The sequence below is a fragment of the Panicum virgatum genome, chromosome 8N, assembly GCF_016808335.1.
Source record: "Panicum virgatum strain AP13 chromosome 8N, P.virgatum_v5, whole genome shotgun sequence".
Classification (NCBI taxonomy): Eukaryota; Viridiplantae; Streptophyta; class Magnoliopsida; order Poales; family Poaceae; genus Panicum; species Panicum virgatum.
Window position 1 is genome coordinate 40,480,948 of NC_053152.1, and position 16,130 is coordinate 40,497,077.

At 46.1% G+C, this 16,130-nt stretch overlaps 1 protein-coding gene across 1 annotated transcript; it reads left to right on the top strand.

Moving 5' to 3' along the window:
- The first annotated feature begins 11,802 nt into the window (after positions 1 to 11,802).
- On the top strand, positions 11,803 to 15,906 carry LOC120684489. Its single transcript, XM_039966337.1, has 2 exons — positions 11,803 to 12,466; positions 13,321 to 15,906. The coding sequence occupies exons 1-2, from the start codon at positions 12,193 to 12,195 to the stop codon at positions 13,770 to 13,772; spliced, it is 726 nt and encodes a 241-aa protein (XP_039822271.1). The 5' UTR covers positions 11,803 to 12,192; the 3' UTR covers positions 13,773 to 15,906.
- Positions 15,907 to 16,130: the final 224 nt, after the last annotated feature.

Consider the following 16,130-nt stretch of genomic DNA (forward strand, 5'->3'; position numbering starts at 1 on the left):
TCCCAAGGAGATGTGGCAGACACTGGGAGGCAAGAAGATCGTCAAGGAGGCATGGGAGGCTGTGAAGACAATGCGGCTCGGTGCAGATCGTGTGAAGGATGTCAACGCCCAGAAGCTCTTGAAGGTGTTCGAGAACCTCCAGTTCAAGGAGGGGGAGACGATCAACCACTTCGGCATGCGCATCACCAATCTCGTCGCCAACTTGAAGACACTCGGCGAGACGCTCGATGACGTGCACGTCGTCAAGAAATTCCTACGTGTCGTGCCTCCGCGCTTCACCAGCGTGGTCGTGTCAATCGAGATGTTCTACGACCTCAAGAAGCTCACCGTGGAGGAGATGACTGGGCATCTGCGCGCCGCGGAGGAGCGGTTCGACGAGAAGGTTGAAGAGGTCACTGACAAAGCCGGACGACTACTGCTGGCAGAAGAAGAGTGGCTTGAGAAACACAAGCACCGTTTCCAAGCAGTCCCCAAGGAAAGTGGCGGTAGCAGTTTCGGCGGTAGCCTGGTGAAGAACAAGGTGGCGCACTCAGATGGCGGCAACTCGGGGCCGGTCAAATTGACCTCCGAGGGCACGCCAAGGCGGAAGGGGCGCTATCGCAACTGTGGCATATACGACCACTGGGCGCAAGACTGCAAGCAGCCGAAGAAGGAGAAGAAGGAGGCGCAGCAGCTGGAGGCGAACGTGGCGATGGGTGGTGCTGAACGGCTGGCGCTGATGCTGGCGATGTGCGACGTCGACATCGTGCACCGGCCAACTCAGATCGTTCATCTGACGAAGAGGCTTATCCCGACGAATGTCCTTGATGGTGTGTGGGTACTGGACACAGGAGCTAGCAACCATACGACAGGGATGCGCTCAGCGCTGACACAGTTCGATGAAGGAGTCCACGACACAGTGCATTTTGGGGATGGATCTCGAGTTGAGATCCAAGGTATTGGATCAGTGGTGATGCAAGGTCGTCAAGGACAACACAAGGTACTGACCAATGTTTATTTCATTCCTAAATTGCAAAGCAATATTATTAGCTTGGGCCAGTTGGAGGAAAAGGGATTAAGGTCACTCCAGGTGATGGGAAGTTATGTGTGTTTGATCAAGAACAAACTCTGTTGATAGCTGCTCCAAGGACTGCTAATAGACTGGACACTATAAAATTTTGTTTAGTACCACTAGTGTGCTTGTTAGCTCAGTCAGATGATAAAGCTTGGCAGTGACATGCTAGATTTGGCCATTTAAATTTCAGAGCATTACATGAGCTCAGTGGTAAAAACTTGGTGGAAGGTATGCCAATTGTGAAAAGAGTAGAGCAAGTGTGTGATGGGTGTGTTATTGGGAAACAACACAGAAAACCTTTTCCACAAGTTTCTAGCTTCAGAGCAGGAAAAGGCTTAGAACTTGTTCATGCAGATTTATGTCAGCATATTACTCCCAAGACTATAGGAGGTGCATCCTATTTTCTGCTGGTGGTTGATGATCACAGCAAGTATATCTGGGTAGAAGTGCTAAAGACAAAAGATCAAGCTCTGGATTGCTTCAAGAAGATCAAGCTCAGAGCTGAAGTTGAGTCTGGTGAATGGATGAAGGCCTTGACAACAGATAGAGGGGGAGAGTGTCAGACCCGGGACAGCGGGACTGCCCATGGGCATGGAATATTCTAGAGTAGGGAGTAGTACATGGTTATGCCCTACCTCTACTGTAACTACTCGTACAACAGTAGAACTAGCCCAAGTACAAGGAAACTACCCGACCCACTCGGAGTAGGACTCTAAACGTACTCGGCTAGGACTCTCCATGTAATCCTGTTCCCCCAGACTATATAAGGGTGAACAGGGACCCCTCCAAAACATCGAACAATACCAGGGGGAATACAAACCACCACACAGGACGTAGGGTATTACGCTCCGACGACCCGAACCTGTCTAAATCTTTGTGTTCCTTGCACCATCGCGTTCTGATCTCGCCGAGTCCCTACTCACAACCACTCTCCTCGGGATACCCCTCGGAGAACCCAATGGTAAAACACTGATAGCTGGCGCCCACCGTGGGGCCTCTCGCCAACGATCGTTAGAAGAATTCGATGGCTTCTTTCGACGACAACCCTGTGCTCGAAAAGGGCACTTCCCTTCGCATCAGCTCTTAGATCTTCATCGCCGATGAATCACGCGGCTTCGAATGCTGCTCAATCGATCAAGATCCTCCAGAAGTTTTAGAAGCTACAAAACAACGAAAATTTGACGAAGAAATCGAATTTCCAGACCCCAACAATGAAGCCCGAATTCGACCCGAATTCAACGTAATCAAAGCCAAAACACTTTCCAAATTGGAAAAGGATTTGGAAAAACTGCTGGAAGATTCCAAGTAGGAAACTTCCACGAACAGAAAGATCAAGCAGGAAACTGCTGGAAGATTTCCAGATGGGACCAGCTCCCTATTTTTCTCGACCATGAGAAAACTTATTCGACTACTGTGGTACTCGATTTCCGGATGGGACCAGCTCCCTATTATCCTCAACCATGAGAAGACTTATTCGACTACTACGATACTCGATGGGACCAGCTCCCTATTTCTCTCGACCATGAGAAAACTTATTCGACTACTACGGTACTCGATTTCAGGATGGGACCAGCTCCCTATTTTTCTCGTCCATAAGACGACCTATTCGACTACTGCGGTACTCGAACTTCGGATGGGGCATGCTCCCTATTTCCCAAGAGGAATTTCTTCGTCCATGAGGCGACAATTAATCGACTACCTCAGTACTCGACCTTCGGACAGGACAAGATCCCTATCTCCCAAGAAGACTTACTCTTCTCGTCTGCAAAATGACGAACTATCTGACTACTCCGGTAGTCGACCTACGGATGGGACATGCTTCCTATCTCCCAAAGAGGACTCATTCTTCTCGTCTGCAAAACAATGAACTATCCGACTACTCCGGTACTCGATCTACGGATGGGACATGCCCCCTATCTTCCAAAAAGATCTCTACGTCCACGAGACGACAACTGGTCGACTACCTAAGTACTCGATTCAAGGACAATATCCAACAAGAACTCAGTCATCGACTGCTATGCACTTGAAGAGAGTATTCGACTACTACAGTACTCGAACAACCTTTCCATCCCCACAAAGGAACTTCTCGTCCACAAGACGCTAAGCAAATCGTCTACTGCGGTACTCGAAGAAACAAATCAAGACAGCCAATGACAAAGGCAACCAGCCGATCGGCCGTCAAATAAAAGGAAAAAAGTACTATACATCACAATGTTAAAAGTACACAAGTGGACTCACACCCACACAAAAGCATATTACAGCAGATTGTTCAAGACTCTGGCACCGGCTCCAAGCCACTGATAACTTTATCATCGATGGGTTTCATCTCCGCAACATACTCAGAGAATTTCTCCTCTGAGCAGCCAATGGCAACCCCATCACCAATAAAGGACAAGTTCACAGAAGGAAGAAAGGATTTAACTAATCCTAGGGCATGTGCTAAGTAGTCCCTAGAGGTCTTGGAGAAGAAACTACTAAGTCTCTGAGGAGCTTCACGAAGACGCTCCAATAGATTCTTCTCAGCAGCTCCCTCGTCCTCCACCATGTCGACGACTACTTTCACCGCCACCTCAAGATCAGCCAACCGCTGAGAGAGCTCTCTGATCTGCTTCATGTCACCAACCATTTGCTTGTCAGCATCTGTCGGACCCAGGGCAGCAGGACTGCCCACGGGCACGGAACATTCTAGAGTAGGGAGTGGTACATGGATACGCCCTGACTCTCTTATATCTACCCGAACAGGAGTATGACTAGTCGACATACACGGAAACTACCTGACCTACTCAGATAGGACTCTAAACATACTCGGCTAGGACTTTCCATGTAACCATGTTCCCCCAGACTATATAAGGGCGAACAGGGACCCCTCCAAAACATCGAACAATACTAGAGGGAATACAAACCACCACACAGGACGTAGGGTATTACGCTCCAGCGGCCTGAACCTGTCTAAATCTTTGTGTTCCTTGCACCATCACGTTCTGATCTCGGCTAGTCCCTACTCACATCCACTCTCCTTGGGATACCCCTCGGAGAACCCGATGGTAAAACACCGGCAGCTGGCGCCCACCATGGGGCCTCTCGCCGACGATCGTGAAAAGAATTCAATGGCTTCTCTCGTCGACAACCCAGTGCTCGAAAAAGGCACCTCCTTTCACATCGGCTCCCAGATCTTCGTCCCCGACGGATCAGGAGGCTTCGAAAGCCACTCAACCGATCAAGATCCCCCAGAAGCTTCAGAAACTGCGAAACACCATGAATTTGATGAATTCATCAATCAACTCAAAGAAATCGGATTCTCGGACCTCAACGGCGAAGCCCGAATTCAACCCGAATTCGACGCAATCAAAGCCAAAACATTCTCCAAATTGGAAGAGGATTTGGAAAAATTGCTAGAAGATTCCAAGCAGGAAACTTCCACGAGCAGAAAGACCACACTTTCAGATTGCATTCGCGTCAAACCAAATCTTCTGAAGAAAAAGTCAACTAGCTTCAAGAAGACTACTCGCAAAAAGAAGCAGTCGAAAAACACTTTTCCGAACATTGATGATATCGATGATAAGATCGACCACTGTCTCCGGTCAGCTGAAGACACTTTCAACATCAACACTTCCTGCGGAGGACTCTCAAACCAGTGGGCTCTGAACTCTGCAGAGCTGGAACAAGATCAAGCTTTCATCAGATATCTCGAAGAATTGGAGGAACCAATCTCTGAAGATGAACTAACCGAATGGTCACATGACATCGACTTGTTCATGGAAGGATTAATCAATCCCAACAAGCTTGAAGCTCTCTGGGAGCAATCCAAAGCAAAGGAACTATGGGACAACTCAATGAACAAGTCATCAACTCAATTGGACCGACACTTGTATGAATCCCACCCTGAGAAAGACTCTGTTTTAATCGAAGACTACATGAATCGTTGGTGCAACACCATCCAAACACCAAATTCCCCCACTCTACAAGAAGATCACTGCACCTCGCGGCTATTTTCTCCAAAAAAGCGGGGTAATTTGGACAAATACAACAAATTCATAAACGAACTCTCAGTTCGAGTCGAAGGTGGATGGCCCCCAGCAGATCACATCCCACATGACAAAGACCTTCTGCGACACACTCTCGGATTCTCTCCCCGAGTCAAGCAAGATAGGGAAGTCTACCCGGCTTCGGACATCAAAAGAAACCGACTCGCGCCACAAACCGATTCGGACATGAAGACCGAACCCGCCACGAAGTCGACTTCCCCAGTCACTACAAAAGGAGAACTGCAGTCCTCAAATCAGAGAGGGAAGCAACAATCCTCAGAAGATGAAGAGCTACCTTTCCAGCATGGCCTTCCAGTAAAAGAAGACATCGTCAACTCAAAAATTTACGAACACAATCGCTAAATTTTCATGGCCTTCCTTTCGAATGTTGTTAACCGACAAGATAATTCTACAACACTGGAAGACTTGGATTACGACGAATTCCTTTCTGAACCGGAGACGAGTGAAGCAGCAACAACTAGCTACGAGATCCCTCCTACTCCACTAGGAATTACAGTCACTGTCCATCTGGACAACAATCCGAAGATGATGAACAACTCGGCTAGTCCTTTGACTATTCCAACAGCGACTTACACAATGTTGCCAATATTGGTTGCAACGCGAAAACAGTCGTCATCAACAAAGGAGAAGACCATGAAAAAATAGAAGCCTACAGTCCGACATCTAACTATCGGATACCTGACTTCTACGGGTACAACTCCCGAAAGTGGCGCCGCTACAAAGCAGCACCACCTTCACAACCAAAGCAGTCGACGATCGATTCTGCTCACCAGAAAATCCACTTAAAATGCTTCCTACATCCAAATGGAAAGCACTCGAGCTACCAGCGCAACACTCTTCGCAAAGCACTCGGAGCACCTCCAACTTCTGTCAACAAAGACAACAAAGAGAAAGTCAACACGAGCAATGTACCCTCCCAATGAGAAATTCAGCATGCCAGCTACTAAGTAAAGTCATCTATTGGGCTTACCCCGGTCTTACACCCAATAAAGGCTAGGATGGGTTCGCTCGAACTCTGACTCAGTTCACCACTCGTGTTGACAAAAATAAGAGATTAAAGAGAGTCATCTATTGGGCTTACCCCTAGTCTTATACCCAATAATGGCTAGGATGGGTTCGCCCGAGCTCTGACTCGAGTCATCTATTGGGCTTACCCCCGGTCTTACACCTAATAAAGGCTAGGATGGGTTCGCCTGAGCTCTGACTCAATTCACAAACCACTTGTGTTGGCAGAAGACAAATACTCAAGTTGCACCCAATAAAGACCAAGATGGATCTACTCGAGTAAAATCCCAATATAAAGATTTCGAGTGCTTCAAAATTGGATGAAAGAGAAGGTTACCGGAGACACGAGCTCCCCCCTCCCAAGGCGTTACTTCGTTAGGAGTCTTCACTCCATCAGTTACCTCGAATACCAACCTTTCTTTGTTCACTCAGAGTCAAAGGCACGGCAAATCGAGTAACTGGGGCTAAGGGACATGTGCCTTGCGGCCCTAGAGACAAGCTCTCTAACTTCGGGAGTAAAACCTACAAGACATGAGCTCCCCCTCCCAAGGGGTGGTAACTCCTTCGACTACCTCGAATACCAACCTTTCTTTGTTCACTCAAAGTCAAAGGCACGGCAAATCGAGTAGTCGGGGCCATCGGCCCTAGAGACAAGCTCTCTACCTTCGGGAGTAAAACCTACTAGACATGAGCTCCCCCTCCCAAGGGGTGGTAACTCCTCCGACTACCTCAAATACCAACCTTTCTTTGTTCACTCAAAGTCAAAGGCACGACAAATCGAGTAGTCGGGGCCTTCGGCCCTAGAGACAAGTTCTCTACTCTCTCGTCCATAAGATGACCTAATCGACTACTGCGGTACTCGATTTTCGGATGGGACCAGCTCCCTATTCTCCTCGTCCATGAGACGACAACTTATTCGACTACTGCAGTACTCGATTTCCGGATAGGACCAGCTCCCTATTTTTTCTCGTCCATGAGACGGCAACTTATATGACTACTGCGGTACTCGATTTCCGGATGGGACCAGCTCCCTATTTTTTCTCGTCCATGAGATGACAACTTATTTGACTACTGCGGTACTCGATTTCCGGATGGGACCAGCTCCCTATTCTCCTCGTCCACGAGACGACAACTTATTCGACTACTGCGGTACTCGATTTTCGGATGGGACCAGCTCCCTATTTTTCTCGTCCATGAGACGACAACTTATTCGACTACTGCGGTACTCAATTTACGGATGGGACATACTCCCTATTTTCTTCGTCCATGAGATGACTTATTCGACTACTACGGTACTCGATCTCCGGATGGGACACACTCCCTATTCTCCTTGTCCATGAGACGACAACTTATCCGACTACTGCGGTACTCGATTTCCGAATGGGACATGCTCCCTATTTTCTCGTCCATGAGATGACTTATTCGACTACTACGGTACTCAAACTCCGGATGGGACATACTCCCTATTTTTCTCGACCATGAGAAAACTTATTCGACTATTACGGTACTCGATTTCCGAATGGGACCAGCTCCCTATTTTCCTCAACCATGAGAAGACTTATTCGACTACTACGATACTCGATGGGACTAGCTCCCTATTTTTCTCGACCATGAGAAAACTTATTCGACTACTACGGTACTTCATTTCTGGATGGGACCAGCTCCCTAATTTCCTCAACCATGAGAAGACTTATTCGACTACTACGGTACTCAATGGGACCAGCTCCCTATTTTTCTCGACCATGAGAAAACTTATTCGACTACTACGGTACTCGATTTCCGGATGGGACCAACTCCCAATTTTTCTCGTCTATAAGACGACCTATTCGACTACTGCGGTACTCGAACTTCGGATTTCCAAGAGGAATTTCTTCGTCTGCAAGACGACGAACTATCTGACTACTCCGGTACTCGACCTACGGATGGGACATGCTTCCTATCTCCCAAAGAGGACTCATTCTTCTCGTCTGCAAAACAACGAACTATCCGACAACTCCTGTACTCGATCTACGGATGGGACATGCCCCCTATCTTCCAAAAAGATCTCTACGTCCACGAGACAACAACTGGTCGACTACCTAAGTGCTCGATTCAAGGACAATCTCCAACAAAAACTCAGTCATCGACCGCTATGCACTTGAAGAGAGAATTCGACTACTACAGTACTCGAACAACCTTTCCATCCCAACAAAGGAACTTCTCATCCACAAGACGCTAAGCAAATCGACTACTGCAGTACTCGAAGAAACAAATCAAGACAGCCAACAATAAAGGCAACCAGCCGATCGGCCGTCAAATAAAAGGAAAAAAGTACTATACATCACAATGTTAAAAGTACTCAAGTGGACTCACAGCCACACAAAAACCAAGAGGATATTACAACAACCGTTTGTTGACGCTCACTAACGACCAATTCTGAGCGTCAATATTGCCATAATAAATGGATGAACTTGCATTTCTTACACTCATGCAACTAATAAATTACCGAATTCCACATGTCCCTCTAGATTTCTTTGAGTGCAGGATTTAACTAAAAATGGAGGGCAATCACACCCTTTTGGGCCCGGGAGCAGACACCGATTGATCAGACATCATCAACATGGATTAAAAGGCCACCAGAGCAGAATTTCACCAGAAACAAGGCGGGCTAAACACCATCAACAAGTAGGCCTAGAGTGCAGCCCATGGGGCAAAGGAGAAGGTCGGTGGGCCCAGTAGGAGGCCGGCCGACCTACAGGCCGGCTGACTTGGATATGGGCCCCACCACCTCAAATCTTCGATGTGGCAGCTCCTCATTGGATGGAGAAGTCGGTTCCAGGGGTTCTCTGCTGAATTCACGGCCGAGGAGAGGGTGGCTCCCCCTATTTATATGAGGGGAGGGGCTCCATTTCAAGGATCATCAAGCATCAAGCTATCAAGTCACTCACTCAAGATGTAGTTCAACTTCTCTTGTAGAGGTCTTAGGACTAGAGGAGTTCGGGTTCGAGTCGTAGTTCGAGGTCTTAGAGTCTTCATGGAGAGTTCGGTATGTCTTTTACTCTATCTTCATGTAATTCTCTAAGTTTGTAATAGATGTTTATTTACTCTATTCAGTACTTTGGTTCGTATACCCTTGTTGTGTATATGATCTTTCTTGTGAATTATGAATGTCTTGAGTGATTCATGTGCATAGACTAGTCGTGTATCATGGCTTTGTTTCATCTTCCTTAATTGGGCACTCTAGAACTAAGGCCCCGGATAGACAAGGGTGTCCTTGCGCAAGGCTAGAGTGGTGCTCGTTAGCGTAGTCGTGGTGCCTAGGTTGATGACCACGTTTGAATGCGATTCTACCCCACGGTTTGTAGAGGAAGCCAACAGGTGGTGACAGCCCTGTCCGAGCCTTTTAGTAATCCTCCACATTCGGGTAGAGGAGTAGGAGGTGCATAAAGTCATCGGATGATCAGGTTCCTCCTGTTCATCTTGATGCGGTCTCCCTAGTCCATTGATCAGGCTTTTCCTTTTGCTGTGAACGACTCAGTTCAGATGTTCATAAGAGTACAATAGAATATAGCTCTAGTTACCCTTGATCTTGCTCTTACCTCTCCGATATCCTAAGCATGCCGTCTAGTTGTGCTTGTGTGTTCACTACCCCCTTTACCATGAATATTATTTCCCTGTTCGGACCATTGACATTAATCTTTAGTGATCCCGGGAAATTCCATTTAAGAATTTAATACTTTTTCCTACTTTCCCGGAAGCAGGAGAAGCTATAGATACGAAAGAGAGAATATAAGAGTGAACAGCATCATGTTTTGAGTCGATCCGGAATTCAATTATCAGGGCAATCTTCGAATAGCTCCGACTCAACCCAGAAATGTTTTCTACTAGAAAATTTGCAGTCTCAATCGGCCGTAAAAGACGGATTAGTTTATAACGACTGTACGAGTTTTCACTCGTTTTACCATCGTCGCCTGGGTCGCGTTTGTCCCATCGACGAAGGCCAATGAGACTACTAGATTTCCATATCCACCAAATCCAAGTTTCTTCTAATTGATTGCAATTAAATTCGGCTCAATCTTTTTTTTAGAAAAGATTCCCTAATTTACTGGTTGGCCACTCAAATACCTGCCAAGCATTCCCAATCTCTGTTTTTGTCACACAATAAGATCCAATTTGTTTCTTGGTTGGGGGTCCCTTTATCAAAGGCTCCCTTTCCTACTGATCATACAACAAGACTTGAATTGCCTATTTTCATTTCCTTGTGCCGATGTCCCTCCCGATGCGTTCCGCCCGAAGGAAGAAGTGATCAGTGCCTCTGCTTACTGCCGTATTTATGTTAATGCACTTTCCAATGGGGCGTAGTAGGTATACCAAGCAAGCTCTCTTTCTTCTTCAATGAGAACCGAAGAGTATAACTAGATCAAAGGAAAGAGTCATATACCGCCGCCTTCCCTGCGGAAATATAAATGACACCCCGGGTTACTCTTGGGTAAAATGCTATGGTGGTACTCTGTTCGCTTGTGGATTTATTCGTGGCTCATAATTTACCTGCCACCCCATTGACGTCTGCGGACGCCATCGCTGATCTCCAGTGGTGACGTTGGTAGGCGTCAACAAGCATTTTTGGCGCCGTTGCCGGGGAAGGCATAGGTTAAATGAATTTATTTAAGTAAGGAAAATCTCTATGGTTAGTGACCAGTGATCTGGTAGGACAACCATGCCGTCTTCTTTTTGTGTGAAGACAGGGGTATTCTCTGATCAATTTCAATTCGCCAACAAATTTCACGACGAATCCGAGTCGACTTCAACACAAGCGTGATTTGGCACTCTCAATTTCGAGAAGTCAACACTTCGGCAATTGAATTGATCATGATTTCATCCAACCTTGGAAAAGGCTCAAATTCTCTGTTTGAAGAAGTGATCTATTGTCGTTGCCTGATCACCAACAGCAATGAACACTGCATCAACCGAGAAAGCGACCACATTATGGTGCAATCCAGGTAAGTAATTTCTAACATTTCAGGGGCAATATCACGGGACAATGTATCATGAGAAGTTCAACCTGATCAAAAGAGGACCAAATGATAACCCCGAGTACCCCAGACACCACATCAAGGTACAAATTTTTCCGATAATTTTCATAAAGCGGTGTCACACTTTGGTATTATTTCGTCAAGCTAATCAAGGTTGACGGAATAAAATGTCTTGTTCAAAAGACTCTAAATTTTGAGCCTTTGCCGGTAGGTAAATTGGTAGTTATCCCATATTTGATTTCAACCATTGCATGTTTGAATTCCCCTCAATTCCATTTGCTTTCTTGCATGAACATTGCATCTTTTGCATGAAAACCCTTGCATATTTTGTTTTCCCATCTTTTGCATCATAAACCCCCATGAATTTTGGAATTAGACAAGTGCCCAAGGGGCAATTTTGGAAGAAAATGGCAGCCACAAAAATTTGGAGGGTAGTGCATGCATGAACTTGGATGATTTACATGTCCAAGTGCATTTGGGGCCACTCCTAGGCCTGCACCGGCCTACCCCTGCGCTCACTCATGCATTTTTGGACCATGTGGCAGCCATTATGAATCACTGAAAAAAGGAGGACAAAATTGGGGCCAGCCACAGGCTAGCAGACCCCTTGGTCGGCGGATTCAGTGGTGGCGCTCCTCTATAAGAACCAGTGCACAGGGAGCCCATGGCACTCCCTCTACCCAGTTCTACCAGTTTCACTCCGAGCTCCTTCTTCCTCTGCTCTCTTTGCTCTTGTTTCTCTCCAAGTTCATAAAAAAAAAGAAGATTTCCCTCTTTTGCATTCCCATTTGCATCTCATTTGCATTTCGTGTTTACCTTCTTCTCCTCACAAGAACGTGTTTGTGGTGGTACAACTACCCCGCAAGAATGGTTTTGTGGTGCGTCATCGCCCACAAGAATGATTTTGTGGAGTGTTATCACCCACAAGAACGATTTTTGTGGGAGGCAACCATGCCCCACAAGGACTACTAACTCTTGGACAGCTAACCTGGTTTTTGCTAACTCTCACATAATCCTTCCGAGTATTTGGCTTGTTTTGTCTGTTGCAATGTCTTTCAGGAACATCTGAAGGAAGATGTCGGGAGCACTCAAGAAGGTGACCGGGTCGAGCTCAAGTCGATCAAGCTCGCATCGCTCGTCCATCCCCACATCAAGCTACTCTCATCAAGATGAGCAAGATGAGTCCCAGTCGCCAGAAGGGCAGCCAGCACAACAAGAAGAAGAGCAGGCACCGAATGACTCCAACCTCGACATTCGAGGGGAGCGAGAACTCCAAGCGTACAACATCCTAAAGGACCGAACCTTTGGTCATACATGGGAGTTCGATGCAGACCTGTTGGAAAAAACAGGTATGAATGCTGAATTTACGAGTGTTTGGAAAGCCGTGGGATGGTCTTCATTTGCTGAAATTTCTGTGCCGGGTTCGAGAGATTTAACCATTCAGTTTCTTTGCACTCTTGTGGAGACAAACGACGGTATTTCTTTCCGATTTTTCGGGGAGGAGTTATCTTTATCATGGAAAGAGTTGAGTACTATCTTGGGTTTTCACCATAGGTGTAATCTTGATCTTGAGAAAGCAACCAAGGGTTATCACCGGGACAGTTTTTAGCACACCATCTCGGGGTTAAACGCATACACGCACCCCCGTTGCAATGATATTCAGCATCCAACTTTATGTTTGATGCATAAATGGGTTGCTCTTACGTGTTTCCCTAGAGATGATGTTCGGGCAGTTCGTGTGGATGAACTTCGTATTCTTTATGCCATGGTGAACAAAATAAAAATTGCCCCTGTGCAAGAAATGGTTCGCCAATGGCTCGAAAATTTTCGAATGTCCGGACCAGTTGAGTGCACTTCTTTGGTCACTAGAATTTCCACAAGTTTGGGCATGTTGAATTGGGCTCGAGTTTCTTTTATCACTACTCCACGACCTTCAATTGATATGGCATATTTAGTTCAAGGACATACTCTGAAAAGTGCTCCAGACGGCTCTATTATATTTTTCTTTCCCGGCTATGTAAACGAGATCCCGCTTCCTAACCCGGGACTCCGTTTATATAAAAGTCGTGGTTATACTTTTGAGTTGCATCCCATCGAAGTACCCCGCAGGAGTAGTGTGTCGGGAAGGATGACCAGAAGCCGGTCGCGAAATGCTGCAATGGATATGCTGTCACTACAACCACAAGCTTTCATGGTTATGCAGGTTATGCACCCGCTGCTGGGACAGCCGGACCCTCGGCCGGACAGCAGTCCAGTTGGGACCGATATATCCCGCAACCTGAAGCTGGAGGTTCATCATGGCAGAGTGGTGGCAGCTCTGAGTGGGATCAACCTGGACGAACGAACTGGGCACATGCCAGTGGTTCTAGTTTGAGCGGAGCGTCCCCACTCTTTGCTGCCCGACGCTCGTTTTCAGCTCGAGGTTATCGTGAACTCTCTCAGGGGATACACGACATCAACATCCGAGTCGGCGACATTGGTGATAGGACGCATCAGACCCACGGAGCTCTCACTCAACATATCCAAGACACCGAAAGATATCACGCACAACAACAAGCAAATCAGGAAGCCACCATGGAACTGCTTCAAAAGCAGTATCAGGACGCTCAAGCATTATACCGGCACTATGGGTATTACCCTCCACCCGGTCAGTAAGCCAGCTTGGGGGGAAGGAGTCCCCGAAGGTAACATGTATCTTGCATTTGCATATTTCCCTTTTCATCACCTTGCATTGCATGCTAAAAAAAATCGAGTCAGTTATCTTTATTTCCCTTTAAGTGTCATTTGCTTTGTTCTCTTATGAGCTGTAAGAATGCCTAAGTTCTCCAGTTGAAATGATGAACAATTGCTCTGTTTTAATCTCCTTGTTATGCATAAATTACAACTCATATTCTCCAAGAACTGAGTTTGTTGGTCTCAAAAAGTTTATCCTGAACCTAAAATTTTGTGGGTTGAGAATGCATGATCTGAGTCAAAGCTGTTGAGGAATATGAAATGATGGACTAGAGTTGCTACAAATATGTTCTGAGCAAAATTTTACGTCCAGAACTTTTATCTTCAAAAACTACAAAATAAAAAGTTCCTCGGTGATGAAAAATACCTACCAGAGCCATATGCATGAAACCTACAAAGACATCGTTCCTACATGCTGCTTGTATCTTGTTGAGCTTTGTCAAATTTTGTGACCCTTATGAGTTGCATTTCATACTCTCATAATCGAGAATCACGTACACACCACTTTTACATGCAAAAACTTCCACATTGGAAGAATAGCATTTCCATACCATCCACTCATGCATATCCTTTTTGATGTTCCATATGTCATAAAGTCTCTTCCCAAAATTCTCTCCAGCAAAGGCATGAGCTATGTATTGAAAAAAAAGAGAAAGAAAGGGGCGCATCAAGGCCCATGAAAAAGAGAGAGAGAGATGGACGAAGGTCCATGCAAAAACAAGAAAATTATCCATGTCCAAAAAAATATAAGGAGGAAGAGACAAAATCATGGAACATCCTACTCTCTTACTTTCCACTCCATCCACCACATATCCACAGACATGCACTTCTCGATCATGGTTGTATGACTTGCTCACTCTTTGGGTCCGATCTTTGACTTTGAAAAATATTTGAAACAAGTATGCCTTAGTTTCTCTCCCTACCTTGAGCTCCACAAACAATCCCTTAGAAGTAGGAGAAAGAAGGCACACAAAAGGCCTTGGTGAGGATACAAACACCTTTGAGCGAATGAGAGTGTCATTCGAGGAACTTGTTTTTATTTTTTCAAAAAAATTGTGAAAACCTCCGGACGTGATTTTGAGCAAGGAATAGGTAAGTGGTGGTTTATAAATCGTTCTATGCCTCAACCGCCCAAGACAAGGAGAAGGCCAAAAGCCCTATGGAAATGAAGGTAAAATGGGTGAGCAAGGTCTGACCAACTTATTCAATTCAAGATAGAATATGTTTTGTTGTAACTTGTGCATGATGAAAAAATAAAGCATTGCAACAACTCCTGATCAACAACCTAAAGTTTAGCTTTGCTCAAGGACGAGCAAAGTTCAGCTTGGGGGGTCTTGTTGACGCTCACTAACGACCAATTCTGAGCGTCAATATTGCCATAATAAATGGATGAACTTGCATTTCTTACACTCATGTTACTAATAAATTACCGAATTCCACATGTCCCTCTAGATTTCTATGAGTGCAGGATTTAATTGAAAATGGAGGGCAATCACACCCTTTTGGGCCCGGGAGCAGACACCGATTGATCAGACATCATCAACATGGATTAAAAGGCCACCAGAGCAGAATTTCACCAGAAACAAGGCCGGGCTACACACCATCAACAAGTAGGCCCAGAGTGCAGCCCATGGGGCAAAGGAGAAGGTCGGTGGGCCTAGTAGGAGACCGGCCGACCTACAGGCCGGCTGACCTGGACATGGGCCCCACCGCCTCAAATCTTCGATGTGGCAGCTCCTCATTGGATGGAGAAGTCGGTTCTAGGGGTTCCCTGCTGAATTCACGGTCGAGGAGAGGGTGGCTCCCCTCTATTTATATGAGGGGAGGGGCTCCATTTCAAGCATCACCAAGCATCAAGCTATCAAGTCACTCTCTCAAGATGTAGTTCATCTTCTCTTGTAGAGGTCTTAGGACTAGAGGAGTTCGGGTTCGAGTCGTAGTTTGAGGTCTTAGAGCCTTCATGGAGAGTCCGGTATGTCTTTTACTTTATCTTCATGTAATTCTCTGAGTTTGTACTAGATCTTTATTTACTCTATTCAGTACTTTGGTTCGTATACCCTTATTGTGTATATGATATTTCTTATGAATTATGAATGTCTTGAGTGATTCATGTGCATAGACTAGTCGTGTATCATGGCTTTGTTTCATCTTCCTTAATTGGGCGCTCTAGAACTAAGGCCCCAGATAGACAAGGGTGTCCTTGCGCAAGGCTAGAGTGGTGCTCGTTAGCGTAGGCGTGGTGCCTAGGTTGATGACCACGTTTGAATGCGATTCTACCCC

Bases quoted from the DNA above. Each gene is read 5' to 3' on its own strand.
- LOC120684489 (XM_039966337.1), top strand. From the start codon at position 12,193: ATGTCGGGAGCACTCAAGAAGGTGACCGGGTCGAGCTCAAGTCGATCA. The intron at 12,467-13,320 runs GTATGAATGCTG...ATGGTTATGCAG, and splicing joins AGACCTGTTGGAAAAAACAG to GTTATGCACCCGCTGCTGGG.